The 12,938-nt window shown below is 37.8% G+C and overlaps 1 protein-coding gene across 1 annotated transcript in view; it reads right to left on the bottom strand.

Moving 5' to 3' along the window:
- Nucleotides 1–1,822: 1,822 nt before the first annotated feature.
- The window catches only part of LOC306864296 (chromodomain-helicase-DNA-binding protein 1-like), a 28,806-nt gene continuing 17,690 nt past the window's right edge, over nucleotides 1,823–12,938 (bottom strand). Inside the window, exons 31-37 of the mRNA XM_079408231.1 lie at nucleotides 10,066–10,329; nucleotides 9,345–9,470; nucleotides 7,959–8,137; nucleotides 7,772–7,871; nucleotides 7,571–7,622; nucleotides 6,959–7,190; nucleotides 1,823–3,325 (exon numbers count right to left, since the gene is read on the bottom strand). Coding sequence (XP_079264357.1) covers nucleotides 3,019–3,325; nucleotides 6,959–7,190; nucleotides 7,571–7,622; nucleotides 7,772–7,871; nucleotides 7,959–8,137; nucleotides 9,345–9,470; nucleotides 10,066–10,329 — 1,260 coding nt within the window. The 3' untranslated portion in view covers nucleotides 1,823–3,018. The remainder of the gene's footprint in view (nucleotides 3,326–6,958; nucleotides 7,191–7,570; nucleotides 7,623–7,771; nucleotides 7,872–7,958; nucleotides 8,138–9,344; nucleotides 9,471–10,065; nucleotides 10,330–12,938) is intronic.

Below are 12,938 nucleotides of genomic sequence, written 5' to 3'. Positions count from 1 at the left end.
TGTTCAATACATTTATTCTCATTAAATTCTTAATTTTCGATTAACTACATATGAGCAAAAGTCTGGAAACAAATATTTTTCCATACTCCGCTTTCTTTCTTCCATACTTTTCCAGACCGCGTAGGAGCCCTGTGAATATGCAGATGGAAAGTTTCCTGGCATTACAGTCTATCGTATTGAAAAAGGCATCAATCTGTAATGTCCGCCTACTTAATATTTTATATGCAAATCGTCAATTAGCTAACTATTCTGCTGCCATCATCTCAAAAGGCCTTCAATCAGATTGAATGGCCATATACGTTTGAAGCACTAAAATCTGTTTGGATTTGGGTATAGATTTATCAACTGGATCAAAATAGTTTATTTCCATCCATCTTCATCTGTTCTGACCAATGGTATTAGATCCAGCTCTTTTGAACCGCATCGGGGTGTACAACAGGGTGATGCCTTATCACCTCTTCTTTTTAACATTGCACTTGAGCCATAAGCTGTAGGAATCAGAACCCATCCACATATATCTCTCTGGGCAATACTGAAAGTCTGATCAATTTATATGTGTTATGGATCCTGTTGTTTCCGTCCCTAAAATTTTAAATTACATTGACAGTGACACTTTTAGTAAACTGTCAGGATACTCAATTAATTGGAATAAAAGTAAATTTATGCCCCTAACAAATAACTTAAGCAATATCTTTTTGAATAATATACCATTTAAAATAGTGAAGGATCACTTTACATTGGTTTGACAATTCCAAAGAACCCTACAAATTAGTTAAAAAATAAAAGTTAAGACATAATTAACAGTCAAATTAAACATTGAAAGCTGGAAACTGCTCCCTTTATCTCTAGTTGGCCATGCGAACGTGATAAAGATGGCTGTTCTCCCTAAGTTTTTATATTTCTTCCAAAATCTTCTGATTAATTTACATGCAACTTTTTTTTAAACAACTTGATTCAGAACTATAAAACATCTCGCATAGCAAAAACCTACTGATTGTGGAGGTCTTGGGCTTCTCGTTTTTAAGCATTATTATTGGGCCAGGGCTCTCACTTTCTGGCAAAGGGGCATCCTGGATGATATGACATCTGAGACCTCTCCATTATGGGTTTGTGCAGATGCTGTCATTGCCAAAGTCCTCTCTCCCAGCTTTGCTTTTATCGGAGCGTAAATCAGGAAGCAGTAATGTTGTGTTGAGAAATTCTTTGAAGATTTTGAATCAGATAAATACATTTTATAACTGACCAAAAGTCTCAGTCAATACTCAATTAATCCTTCGATTGAGTCTTCTCAGATTGATGGTACTTCTCCTTTAAAAATCTCCTTTAAAGTTGTTCAAATTAACTCCTTAGCAATGCATATTACTAATCAAAAATGAAGTTTTGATATATTTACAGTAGGAAATTTACAAAATATCTTCATGGAACATGATCTTTATTTAATATCTTAATGATTTTTGGCATAAAAGAAAAATCAATACTTTGGACCCATGCAATGTATTTTTGGCTATTGCTACAAACATACCCCAGCGACTCGAGACTGATTTTGTGCTCCAGGGTCACGTGTATTTTTTTTGTCATTCCTATGTTGGTTACTGTTTTTTGCATTTGTGTTTGTTAATATAACTTCTAAACTTAAAAAAATAAGCAACCACCAACATTTTGCAGAGTTTAGCCAAAAAGAAACCCGTTTTGAGAAGTTTGCATTCATTGGCAGAAACAAACAACCCACCTCAGAGTCAAATGCTTCTGAATCGTAAATCTATTTTGAAAATGATTGCATGAAAAGCACACTAAATTACATTAAAGCCAGATTACAGGTGAAAACAGTGATTTGAGTTTAATGACTTAAACAATTATATAAAAATTACTTTAAAAATCCATGCATGTTCAGTGTAAATTTGGATTTGAAATATAGAAGGAGATATATATACATCAGTATGTCCTGTAACAGCATTCTGCCTTACTCGGGCCAGTCACCAGAAAAACACTCGGGCTGCATAGAAAAGATTACATTATTGCCAACATTTATAGAAAACAAGAGGAAAGATTATCATGGAAATGTTCTAGAGAGAGCTCATAAGTGCCTCTAGCTACAATCGACCCTTTCATGTCCTTTGTTTTTTGTTACAGTTTGTATTTTTTGACATGATGCTGTTATAAAGCGAGGCCAATTCACTTACAAAGAGAGAAACCAAAGAGATCAACAAACCAAACCATCCTACAGAACGAATACACGTGGAATATTTACCCCATTTCATGATTCAAAACTACTGAGATTAAGAAACGTCAACAAAAACAAGGAAAAGAGAAAATAGCCTGAGTTGATGGGGAAATAGTTAAAAAAATACCAGCCTGAGAAAAGCCCATTTGATTTACTTTATACAATAATTTACAGTAGTACAACGTGGAAAAAGTGACATTATCTGATGCGTGCTAAAAATAGTCCAGATTATTTTACAGCTGAGACAGATTTAAATAATTCAAGCATGATGGAAAGAAAAATTACAGATAAAAATTGGCAAAATGGTCACAAAACACTGTAAACGAGGTACTTTGGAAGGTGAACCCCAGTCCTTCAGAACAGAAACCCCTCAGGTCCTCAGCTGATAAAGACGACACACGTTTGTAGCATCCTTTCACTCAACACTTCTTAAATAAGCTGCGTCGCGATCATTTACGGCTATATGTCCGGATCCAGTGTCGCACGTGACAGTGAAACATGGATTCATCTGTTTCCAAGTAAAAAAAGAAACCAAAATAAACAAACGAAAAGGAAAGTAGTCAATTTATAAAAATAATAATTAAAAAAAATTACTCTGCAGCACCTACGAAAGAATGCAGCCAACTCTTAAATATACAAAAATATGTGATCTGTGTTTCCTCCAAGGTGAGTAGGAAAGGGTGGCACTCCCAGAGCCCCAGTGCAGCGGCCAACAGTTGCCTAAGGCATTTCCTGTGTGTTGTGTGTCTATGGCTAATCAGAAGCGAGCGGAGCGGAGCTGAGCTGAGAGGAGAGCGCTATGTCTTGCGGCCGCTCCAGACCTGTTCGGGTGTGCTTCTGTGGTCAGACGAGTACTCGAAGGGTGAGCGGTGGCCCAGCGGCGAGCGCGAGTCGTACGGCGAGCGCGGCCGGTGCTCCATCTGCCAGTCCGAATGGTAGCGGTAGTCCCGGGATGATTTGTGGTGCGTGTAGTCGGAGGCAGAGCGGTGCTCCGAGTGAAAGCGGTGTTCGGAGTGAGTCCTGTCCTTAGAGTTGCTTTCTGATCGGTGCTCTCTGCTGGAGCGATGCTCGTCCAGCTTCCTGTGCTTGCTGTCGCTGTAGTATCTGCAAAATCAGTCAATCAGCCACACGTTACCATCATAAACCACGTTGAACTGATATTTAAAAATTGCTTAGAACATTTGTGATGCGATCTGGGAAAACCCGTCGGATGTCGCGCTGGGATGTTTTCAGGAAATTCTAAAAATAGGTTGAAGTCAATTTGTCGTCAAAATTAGGTTTTCATTCAATTATTCTATAACATGTCTATCATCTCTGAAAATATCTTGGCAAAATTCACTTGTTTAGTTCAGAAAAATATGATTTATTGCAGCAAGCAGAAAAGACTGTCTTTCTCTTATTTTAAGAACGTGGTGATTTCTCTTAACACCACAAAAACATTTAACCTATCAAAATAAACCATGTAACATATTTAATAAAGGTGCATCAATGCACATTTCCTGGCAGTCCTGTGTAAACTACGGCACACAGTTTTTAAAATGTATTTATTTTTTAATATCGTGAGATGGCAGAGCGCAAGAAAACAACGCAGTCTGAAGTAGCTGCTCACTTAAACACACATATACATATATACATTTACATAGACATGTATAATAAAAAAAATTAAAATTAAACAAAAGGGGGCTAAGGTTAAATCATTCTACTATAAAAGGAAAAAAAGATCTATTTTAAGATTTATCACTTTGAGGGCTTTTGTATAAGAAATAAACTCATAAAATGCACAAAACTTTGGTTTCACTTTCAAAAAGTTAGATGCGTGTATATACATTTTTCCCAGCAGAAGTATGTGTTAACATGGAAGTCATCTTTGTTCCTGTTTGATCAGGAAGGAGACCATAACATCAGCGTGATCTTGTGTTATTTCCTTATCACTTCTCGTATAAGAGTACTTAATACATGAGATGCAGTAGGATGGGGAAAAACCGCCATAAAGTCTCCGCCATAAAGTCTCGAGACATGTTTTGAAAAAGTTGAACTTACAGTAATTTTACATGCTTTCTAAACATGCGGCTCTCTTGTGCGAGACGCGAGAGCAACGGTGATAGATGTCCATATAGAAAAAGCGATAAATATGCGTTCTGTGTGAACGTCTTGGTTTCAGTTTTGATGTAAATAACATCAGATGATGTCTTTTTCCGCAATATTTTGAATGATCAGTGCAGCTGCGCCGCATCCAGTGGGTTCAACTGGATAGTCTAAAAAATAGCATTAAAATGCAACGACACCACATCGTCACTGCAGTGAGTCATTAGTCTGTGTAAGACTGAAGGGTGTTACAGACTTACTGCAATGCTCCCTCAAACGGCGTGAACGAATACGCGCATAGAGTTGGTGTGATATGCGCCGAATCAGTCCCTGCACAAATCGAATACTTTACCGGCTGCAGACGAAATAGCTCAACACAAGAGCCAATGCAAACGCAATGGCCTGAAATAAAACGTTGCCATGTTTTAAAGAAGAATGGCTTGATTAAGTGGTGGAAATAGCGAATAATGGGCACAGAGCGGTAACAAAACCCCCAGACATCTACAGTCACACAGGTTTAGTACTGTAGTGTGCAAACTCTACTACATAGGGAAGCTGATGATAACGGACCTCAAGAAGGGAATTCATGAGCAATATTATCTGCTTCGTTTGTTCATATTATATTATAATAAAGAATTGAATTTTTCTGCTTGAGATTTTTTTAAATGATCTTTAAAAGGATTTTTTGGTAACAGCACTGTAAAAATGCTTTCTCAGGTAACCTAAAATGTGCATCATTTAGTTGCATCAAGGGTCAAATCAAATATAAATTCATTAAAAGTTAAGTTACGCGCTGTACAGGTAACCTATAAAGAAGGTTTTTGCTGAGGTGGCCGAAATGTCCGCCCAACAGAGAAACGTTTTGCTCAGCAAGAAAACAATTAGAGGGAACATTGGTCTTACACATTGCATGTTTCAAATATTAGTTTGTTGTATATTTAAATTAATCAAATTCAAGAACATTTACTTTTAAAAGTTTAGTTCTATATCTATTCAATATATTTCATTTATCATTATATTACAAATTCACTTTTAGTGGTCAAGAAATTCAACCTTGCAGATCTAGGAACTGCAGGAAAAGCACTAAAACATTGTAGATGTAACAGCAGCCATTGACTTCCATAGTACTGGAAAAAACACTATGCAAGTCAATGGCTACCGTCAACTGTTTGGTTTTCAACATTCTTCAAAATATCTTCTTGTGTGTTTACAGAAGAAACTCATACAGGTTTGGTCGAGTCGATACGAGTCAAGGTTGAGTAAATAATGACAATTAAAAATTTTGGGTGAACTATACCTTTAAGGAAATCTGCCAATATTATTTAAAAGCTATTAATTGTCCATTTTTTCAAAGTTTTAATTTCAGGATTTAATTTTAAGCCTCTACTGGGCAATAATATTGTTCATCCCTAAATTGTCCTTGACACTGTTTATATTCACTGCATTTTCATACTTTGTTCATTTGTTTACATTTAATTCTTTGGCAAGAAATGGCATAATCTCTTCTCACAGCTTTGTTTCCTTGTTGTAGTTAAATTGTGGTCAGGGTTTTAATCATTTTTCCCTTGTTTAAAGCAAAGATTGAACTAAAACAAGGGAACGAATTAGAACAACATGGTCACAATTTACCTAAAATGAGGGAACAAATTATTTTGTGGCCATGATATCCTGTTTTTTCCTTGCATGTCATGTGCTTCATACAAATCACCCCATTCAAAAGAAATGAAGAAAGCTGCATTTGTGCCAGTGACTGTATATGTGAACGCTGCTATTTTTAAAGGTGCCATAGAATGCATTGATACAATATTTTAAATTGTTCTCTGATATCTACACAGAAGGTATGTGGCTTAGGTAAGGGCAAAAATTCTCCAGAAACGGTTTTACATGTCCATTTACAACCCTAGGATTTGTCCCTAGAATGAAATGGTCTGTTATTGGCTTATTTGGAAGGGTCATGAATAATAATGAGCTCTGCTCTGATTGGCCGTTTCACGGTGCGGCTCATTTCAGTAACTCACACAGCAGGAAGGAAACACAGGGAAATATATATTTCAATACTTCCTCGCGCAGTAATATCGTTGGGTAATTATACTGTATATAAAATGCAGGGCATCAGGGAGCCGCTATTAATATGCGGGGCATTGAAACGGCTTTCGAATGCACGATCGCTTTTTACTTTCACTTTCGACATTCGCGATCGCATGTAAACTACAGCGGCACTTAACACATTTTACACGATCAGATGCTTATCAGTGGTGCTCAGGATCTGTAAATCATTCGCCATCATCCTCAGTCATCTCTCCTTACTCTGTTTATGTGGTAAGTGAAATCTTATGTACTGTAATGAATACCTGCAGAACTTCTGATGGTCCGGCTCGCCTAGAACATGGGCGGGTTTATGCAAATGTTGGGGGTGTAACTACTAGTGATCCCAACTGTTACATCACAGTCGGCGTTATGTTCCGATTTGCCTGTTTTTCAGTGGTCTTTTACACGCACAAGATTTACATAAGGAGGAGGAAACAATGGTGTTCGAGGCTCACTGTATGTCATTTCCATGTACAGAACTCTTATTATTCAACTATGGCAAGGTAAAGACAGTTTTCCATTCTATGGCACCTTTAAACATTTTTAGAGTAAACAGAAAAGCACCTGCTGTCCTGTCGCTCTCCTCTCTCTCTGTACTGGTCTCGGTCTCGCTCTCGGTGGTCTTTGCCGTTGCTGAAGGAGTAGGGTCTCTTCCTGGAATCAGAGCTCTTCCTGTACGAGTCGCCAGCGTGCCGATCTTTGCTGTGCTCATGGTAGCGAGATGAATGATGTCTGTCAGAGCTGTAGCTGTCTCTGCTGCTGTCGTCCTGCTGTGACTCCTTGATCCGCTCAACATCTGCAAAAACAACGGCATTCAGTGTTACACAGCAGAAATGATTACATAAGTGCAGCATACGTCACCAGAGAGACGCAGTTACATTAGAAAATCAAGAGGAAACATGAAATAAAGCAAACATGGATGGATGAAACATTCAAAATATAACTTTAGAAAACTGGGTAATTTAAGGAGATTTTCTCAATATTTAGATTTTTTTGCTCCCTCAGATTCCAGATTTTCAAATAGTTGTATCTCAGCCAAATATTGTCCAAACAAACCATACATCAATGGAAAGCTTTATTGAGCTTTCAGATGATTTATACATCTCAATTTCAAAAACACATGTGGAATATGCATGGATGTTAATCATCAAATGACAAAATGGAGAGCAGACATACCTGCATGTTTAAAGCTTTGTGTATTTACAGTGCTACTGTTCTGCTCCACTGCCTGAAATGAAGCAAACATCACAAACCTCAATTATAATATTCCAAAGATAAAGATAAAAATCATTTAATAATGCAATAGATACTAACTCAGCAAAAACATTACAAAATATCACTACCATAACACAGAATCTCTGAAAACAGTGTCCATACCTGAGCGTTTTCTTGTCTTTTCTTGATGGCGTGTTTATACAGTTTGTGCAGTTTCCTTGCATCAAATTCTGTGAATTTCGAAACAAATATCCACAGATTTCTGGAATTGGGAAATAAACAAGGTTAAACTCAATATTAACCTTCATTTATATATTGCGGTTCTAAGCTCGTGATAAAATGGCCGTACTTCCTCCACTGTTTGATCTCTTCGGGGTTGGTGTATTCTCTCAGACACTCGGTGATGTGATCTCCTATTTTGATCAGGCATTGGCGCGTGTGCTCCAGTTGCTCGCGCTCAGACAGACCCTTCTCTGGACGATCCAGCTGTTTGAGTGCTGCCTTCACTGGCCGCATGCGCTCCTTACACTGACAAACACACGATATAGACACGTCATTCCAGTGCAATCACCTCACATCAATGTCATTTACGAGAGGAGACATCAGCTCTGTACCAAACCTAGTGATCTGTATACTTGGGCCAACAAAACGGCAAATTTCCCCAAAATAATGGAGCAGTCTGCATCTTTATTAACCCCTTAAGTTTAAGTACCCAGGAAGAACAATTTCTTTATTTTTAAAATGTGTATAGGTAGTATTTATAAAGTTTTAGCTTTTCTCGCTTTGGATAAAAGCATCTGCTAAATGACTAAATAATAATAACAACATTAGGCATATACCATGGTGTATTTTTATTTGTTTTGTTAATAAAAGTTCTATGTTATACGTTGTATTTTGTTGTTGCTTGAATTGAATTCAAGCAATTGACGCCAAATTGACGCTAATTTGAAAGTGTTAAAGGGACACTCCACCCCACAATGCAAATTGTGTCATTAATCACTTACCCCCATGTCGTTCCAAACCCATAAAAGCTTTGTTTGTCCTTGGAGCACAATTTAAGGTATTTTTTCTTATGAAAACCGGGAGGCTTGTGACTGTCTCATTGACTGCGAAGTAAATTACACTGTCAAGGCACAGAAAAGTATGCCTCCCGGTTTTCATCCAAAATATCTTAAATTGTGTTCAGAGGACGAACGAAGCTTTTATGGGTTTGGAACGACATGGGGGTTCGTGATTAATGACAAAATTTGCATTTTGGGGTGGAGTATCCCTTTATAGCGCTTTTAAGCTATTTAAAAGTGAAGGAAGGTGAGGAAAAGAGGGAAAACTCAAACAGACTAAAAACAAACAATGCTTGACACCAAACTGTCGTATCGCGAGGGGCGTTTATATGGTTTCCTATGCAGTGACATTAGCCAATCATAACAGTGGCTGATTACTGACAAGCCTTAAAAGGACATGCCCTTTAAAACAATTTGTTTTTGACAGAGGGTTGAAAATGATAATTTTTTCAAATATTTGTATTTTTTTGCACCAAAAACTTCATTAACATAGGAATACCTCAAGTAAAACATTAAAATCCATGTCATGACCCCTTTGATAGGGTTATCTCCTCACCAGAGCCACTCAGTTGGTGACACATTCCAGTTCTTCACAAACTATAAATAAGGCTTCAGTCTGAGAATTGGATAGGAAGGGAAAAAAAGAAAAACAGTGGGAGATACCACAAACTCACCACACTGAAGGTTTTCTGGTCCAGTTCTTCCGACTCCTCAGACAAGGGAATCGCCTCTCCTCCTGAGGGCGTGTGCACGGGTGTATCAGCTTTCTTCTCTCGCACTTCTGCCTTCACCTCTACAGCCTGAGAACGCAGTCAACGGCTTTTGAATAACAATTCATGCAAATTATGTACCCAATAGCATATTTGAATACAAAGACAAAAATGACACTAGAATGTCTTAAAACCTAGCGAGTTGCCTAGAACAGCATATTTGCCGTCTTTGGCATGTGGCTACTGAAGGCCTAGTTGACAAACTATTTCAGTCAGTGTTTCACATCAATAGCCAGTTTTTTCTAAAATCTGTCACAGGTCATACTCGTTGATTCAGAATGGAAAAAGAGGGACAGACTGAATTCCCTTGATACTTCTCACCAATTGTGTCACGTAAAGCTTGCTGAAATAACACTGAAGTTTACACGCATCTCAACTGCTATGAAAAACATTAGAGATATGCTTAATAAAGGAAACAGTCAGTGAGCGATTGAGAGCATGCTTGTTTGAATGAGTGAGATGGAGAACATGCAAAAGACGACAATCCATAAAAAAACAACTAGATAAAAATTGGCTAATCGGATGCAGACTTGACTCGCAATAGGACTTTGATTTCCAAAAACACTTTGGCAGCTCACTAGGTTTCAAGGGTGTGTTAGAGTTGTGAGATTATGAGCATTGTGACCTTCTCTGCAGGAGTCTCTTCTTCAGGGTCTGACTTCATCTCCATCTCTTTTGGTTCCCGCTCTTTGCTGTCCCAACCCTCCTCTTTCTTCTCCTTCTTAATCTCTTTTTTGACCACTTTCTCCATTATGTCCTTCTCTTCGGGCTCTTTATCCTCAGGCTCATCCTCATCAGACTCTTCATCCTCGTCCTCATCCTCCTCCTCCTTTACTGGCCGCTCTGACACACGCACTCTTCTGTCGACCGGCTTAGCTGGAGGAGTTTCCTGGGAGAACACAAACACTTTAGCGCAGCCGAAAGGTGGGACTTTATTCTTTCATCAAGGTTGTCAAATTACAGAGACAATATTTACTTTTAAATATAACCAAGGTGGAAAATATCAATAGAAAAGTACTGAGTTGGATCAGAGTATCAGAGTTGGGGAAAGTCATAAAAATCTTCATTATGGACAATTGTCCAAGTAAATTTCTTTTTTCGTCTTTAAATCTTTAGAATTAGTATACTGATAAATCCGCTAGACTGCAGGGGAAAGGCTTAAGAAGCAGAGAAGTCACTATCACTCACAATGTCATTCCACTTTTTGCCAGAGCCAATTGTGTTCCTATAACTTCATGAAATGTCTTACAGTGGAGATGTATCAGACCTATTTTACACCTGGTATAAAGATCAGTCTCTGGCGATGTGGTCAGAAATGCATCCACTCTAGCCTAAGTGCACATCATACAGCGAATGTCATCAGTCTTAAGACACCGCGCTGTACAGGCTTTACTGCTCTTTTTTTTTTGACAATGTACCTTGTGAAAGTGCATTCTCAGCACTTACTGGCATAGTGACTACAGAAAGGCTACAGAGAGTCTAAGGCCCTGTTTACACTAGTGCGTTTTCATTTTAAAACGGCATTTTAAAATGAAAACGATCAACGTTTTCACTGCGTTTCAGAAACGATCTCCGTCTACACATAGGGATGTAACGGTATGAAAATTTCTAATCACGATTATAGTGACCAAAATTATCACGGTTATCAGTATTATCACGGTATTGTTAAAATGTGCTGGAGATGTTCAAAAAGTACCGAAACATAAATCACTTCTCCAAGTTTCATACTTAAAAATCAACAAACAGCAAATAAAATGACTTTTTGTTTGCATAATCACAAAAACAATAACATTACCAATGAGGTCTGGATTTTAAATGACAACTTGACTGACACCAGTTTAATAGCATGTTCATAATAATGTAAATGTTCAAATAAAGCTTTGAAAAAGTTTAACATAAAGGTAGACCACACATTTCAGCCTTTAAAGAAAAGGGTTAAATTAAAATGATAATTAATAAATGATTATATGCATTTTATCTGCTCCATAAATAATTCTATATAGCATATCTGAATTGTTTAAATGTACATAAGCTTGTTTTTCATCAACCGGTTAAAATTTACAGCAGGTCATGCAAATTTGGTCAATTTTTTGGCCAGACAGAAACTGCACACAGACCGAATGTAAATAAGTGTCTGTAAATCCACTCTCTGGCAGCAGGTGGCGCTTTATACGGAAAAGCTGAATTACAGCTGATTCCCGTGAACTCCGCGAACACTTCCTTTAGGTATTACATGGATTGAAGATGAGAACAAAATGCCATCAAATCGTTTCTGAAGACAGTCCGAACCTTCAGAGCTACATTCATATAATTAATTCATTGATAATTCCCTTAGCACTCTTTTAAAACCTCTCAGCTTTTCCGCCCTATTTTCACTCAGAACGAAACTACTGTGCTGCCGTGCGCACGTGAGACTGTTACTGAAAACTGCTTTATGCCGGACAGTATTTATTTATCGCGAGTTGTTCAAATCACGGTAATCGAATACGGTTTTAATGATAATTAAAATATGAAACGGTAATACTAACCGTGGGGAATTTTATCATGATTTATCGTCAAACCGGTAATCGTTACATCCCTATCTACACAACACAAAAACGCATGTCACATGACCATTCATGCAGGTACAACCATAGATATGTATTGGCAGATTGCCTATTATTTAGATGGCAGCTTGGTGCTTGGAGCGGTCGAATGGGGAATCTACCCGTACATATCTATGGGTACGACTATGAGCATGATGTTATTGTTTACAGGTCATCAAGGATACGCAGAGCGAATGTGGGCAGCCACGCCATCGCTTTCAAAAGTCTCCGTTTTGGTCCGTTTACCCTGAAACGCAACCTCAGAGTTTTCAAACTAAAACGGGGTCTGCAGCGTTTTCAAAAGTCTCCGTTTTCGACCTCGAAGTAGTGTAAACGACAGGCGTAACCGTAGCAAAAGTTACGAAAACGCACTAGTGTAAACGGGGCCTGAGCGGGTGAGAAGGGTACACAAAAGGATGTTAAATGCTTTGGACAAAGTGTCGAGTTTGATGACAATACAATGAACGCTCTAGGATGATTGAAACAAGATGGCGCCGCTGTGTCCGGACGCCGTCCAGGTCGCTCCGCTCAGAAAACTTATATTTCACTGCTGGTTATACTCTGTATAATTGTGTATGCGACGAATAAATAAATCTTGAATCTTGATGGTTCAACCTTATTCACTAAAAGGCCCCCCATTGTCCAAAACAATATTTAAACACATAAGATATTTGTGATATTTCTGCTATAACGAAAATTAATTTACAATGTTTACAGAATCTAGCCATCTAAATATATTATAATAATATACATTTAATTTAATAACAATAATGTTCAAATGATATACATTTTAATTAAATAAATGATTAAATTCTGTAGTTTCAGAATCAAGAACCGATTGCTCTTCAAGGTTCAGTAATTAATTTATATAACTTTCTCCTTGTTTAAGATTATGAGAAGGTTAACAAAATGA

Source organism: Barbus barbus (genome assembly GCF_936440315.1).
Source record: "Barbus barbus genome assembly, chromosome: 45".
Taxonomy (NCBI): Eukaryota; Metazoa; Chordata; class Actinopteri; order Cypriniformes; family Cyprinidae; genus Barbus; species Barbus barbus.
The sequence above is the reverse complement of the archived record's forward strand: the minus strand, read 5'-3'. Positions and strand labels throughout refer to the sequence as shown.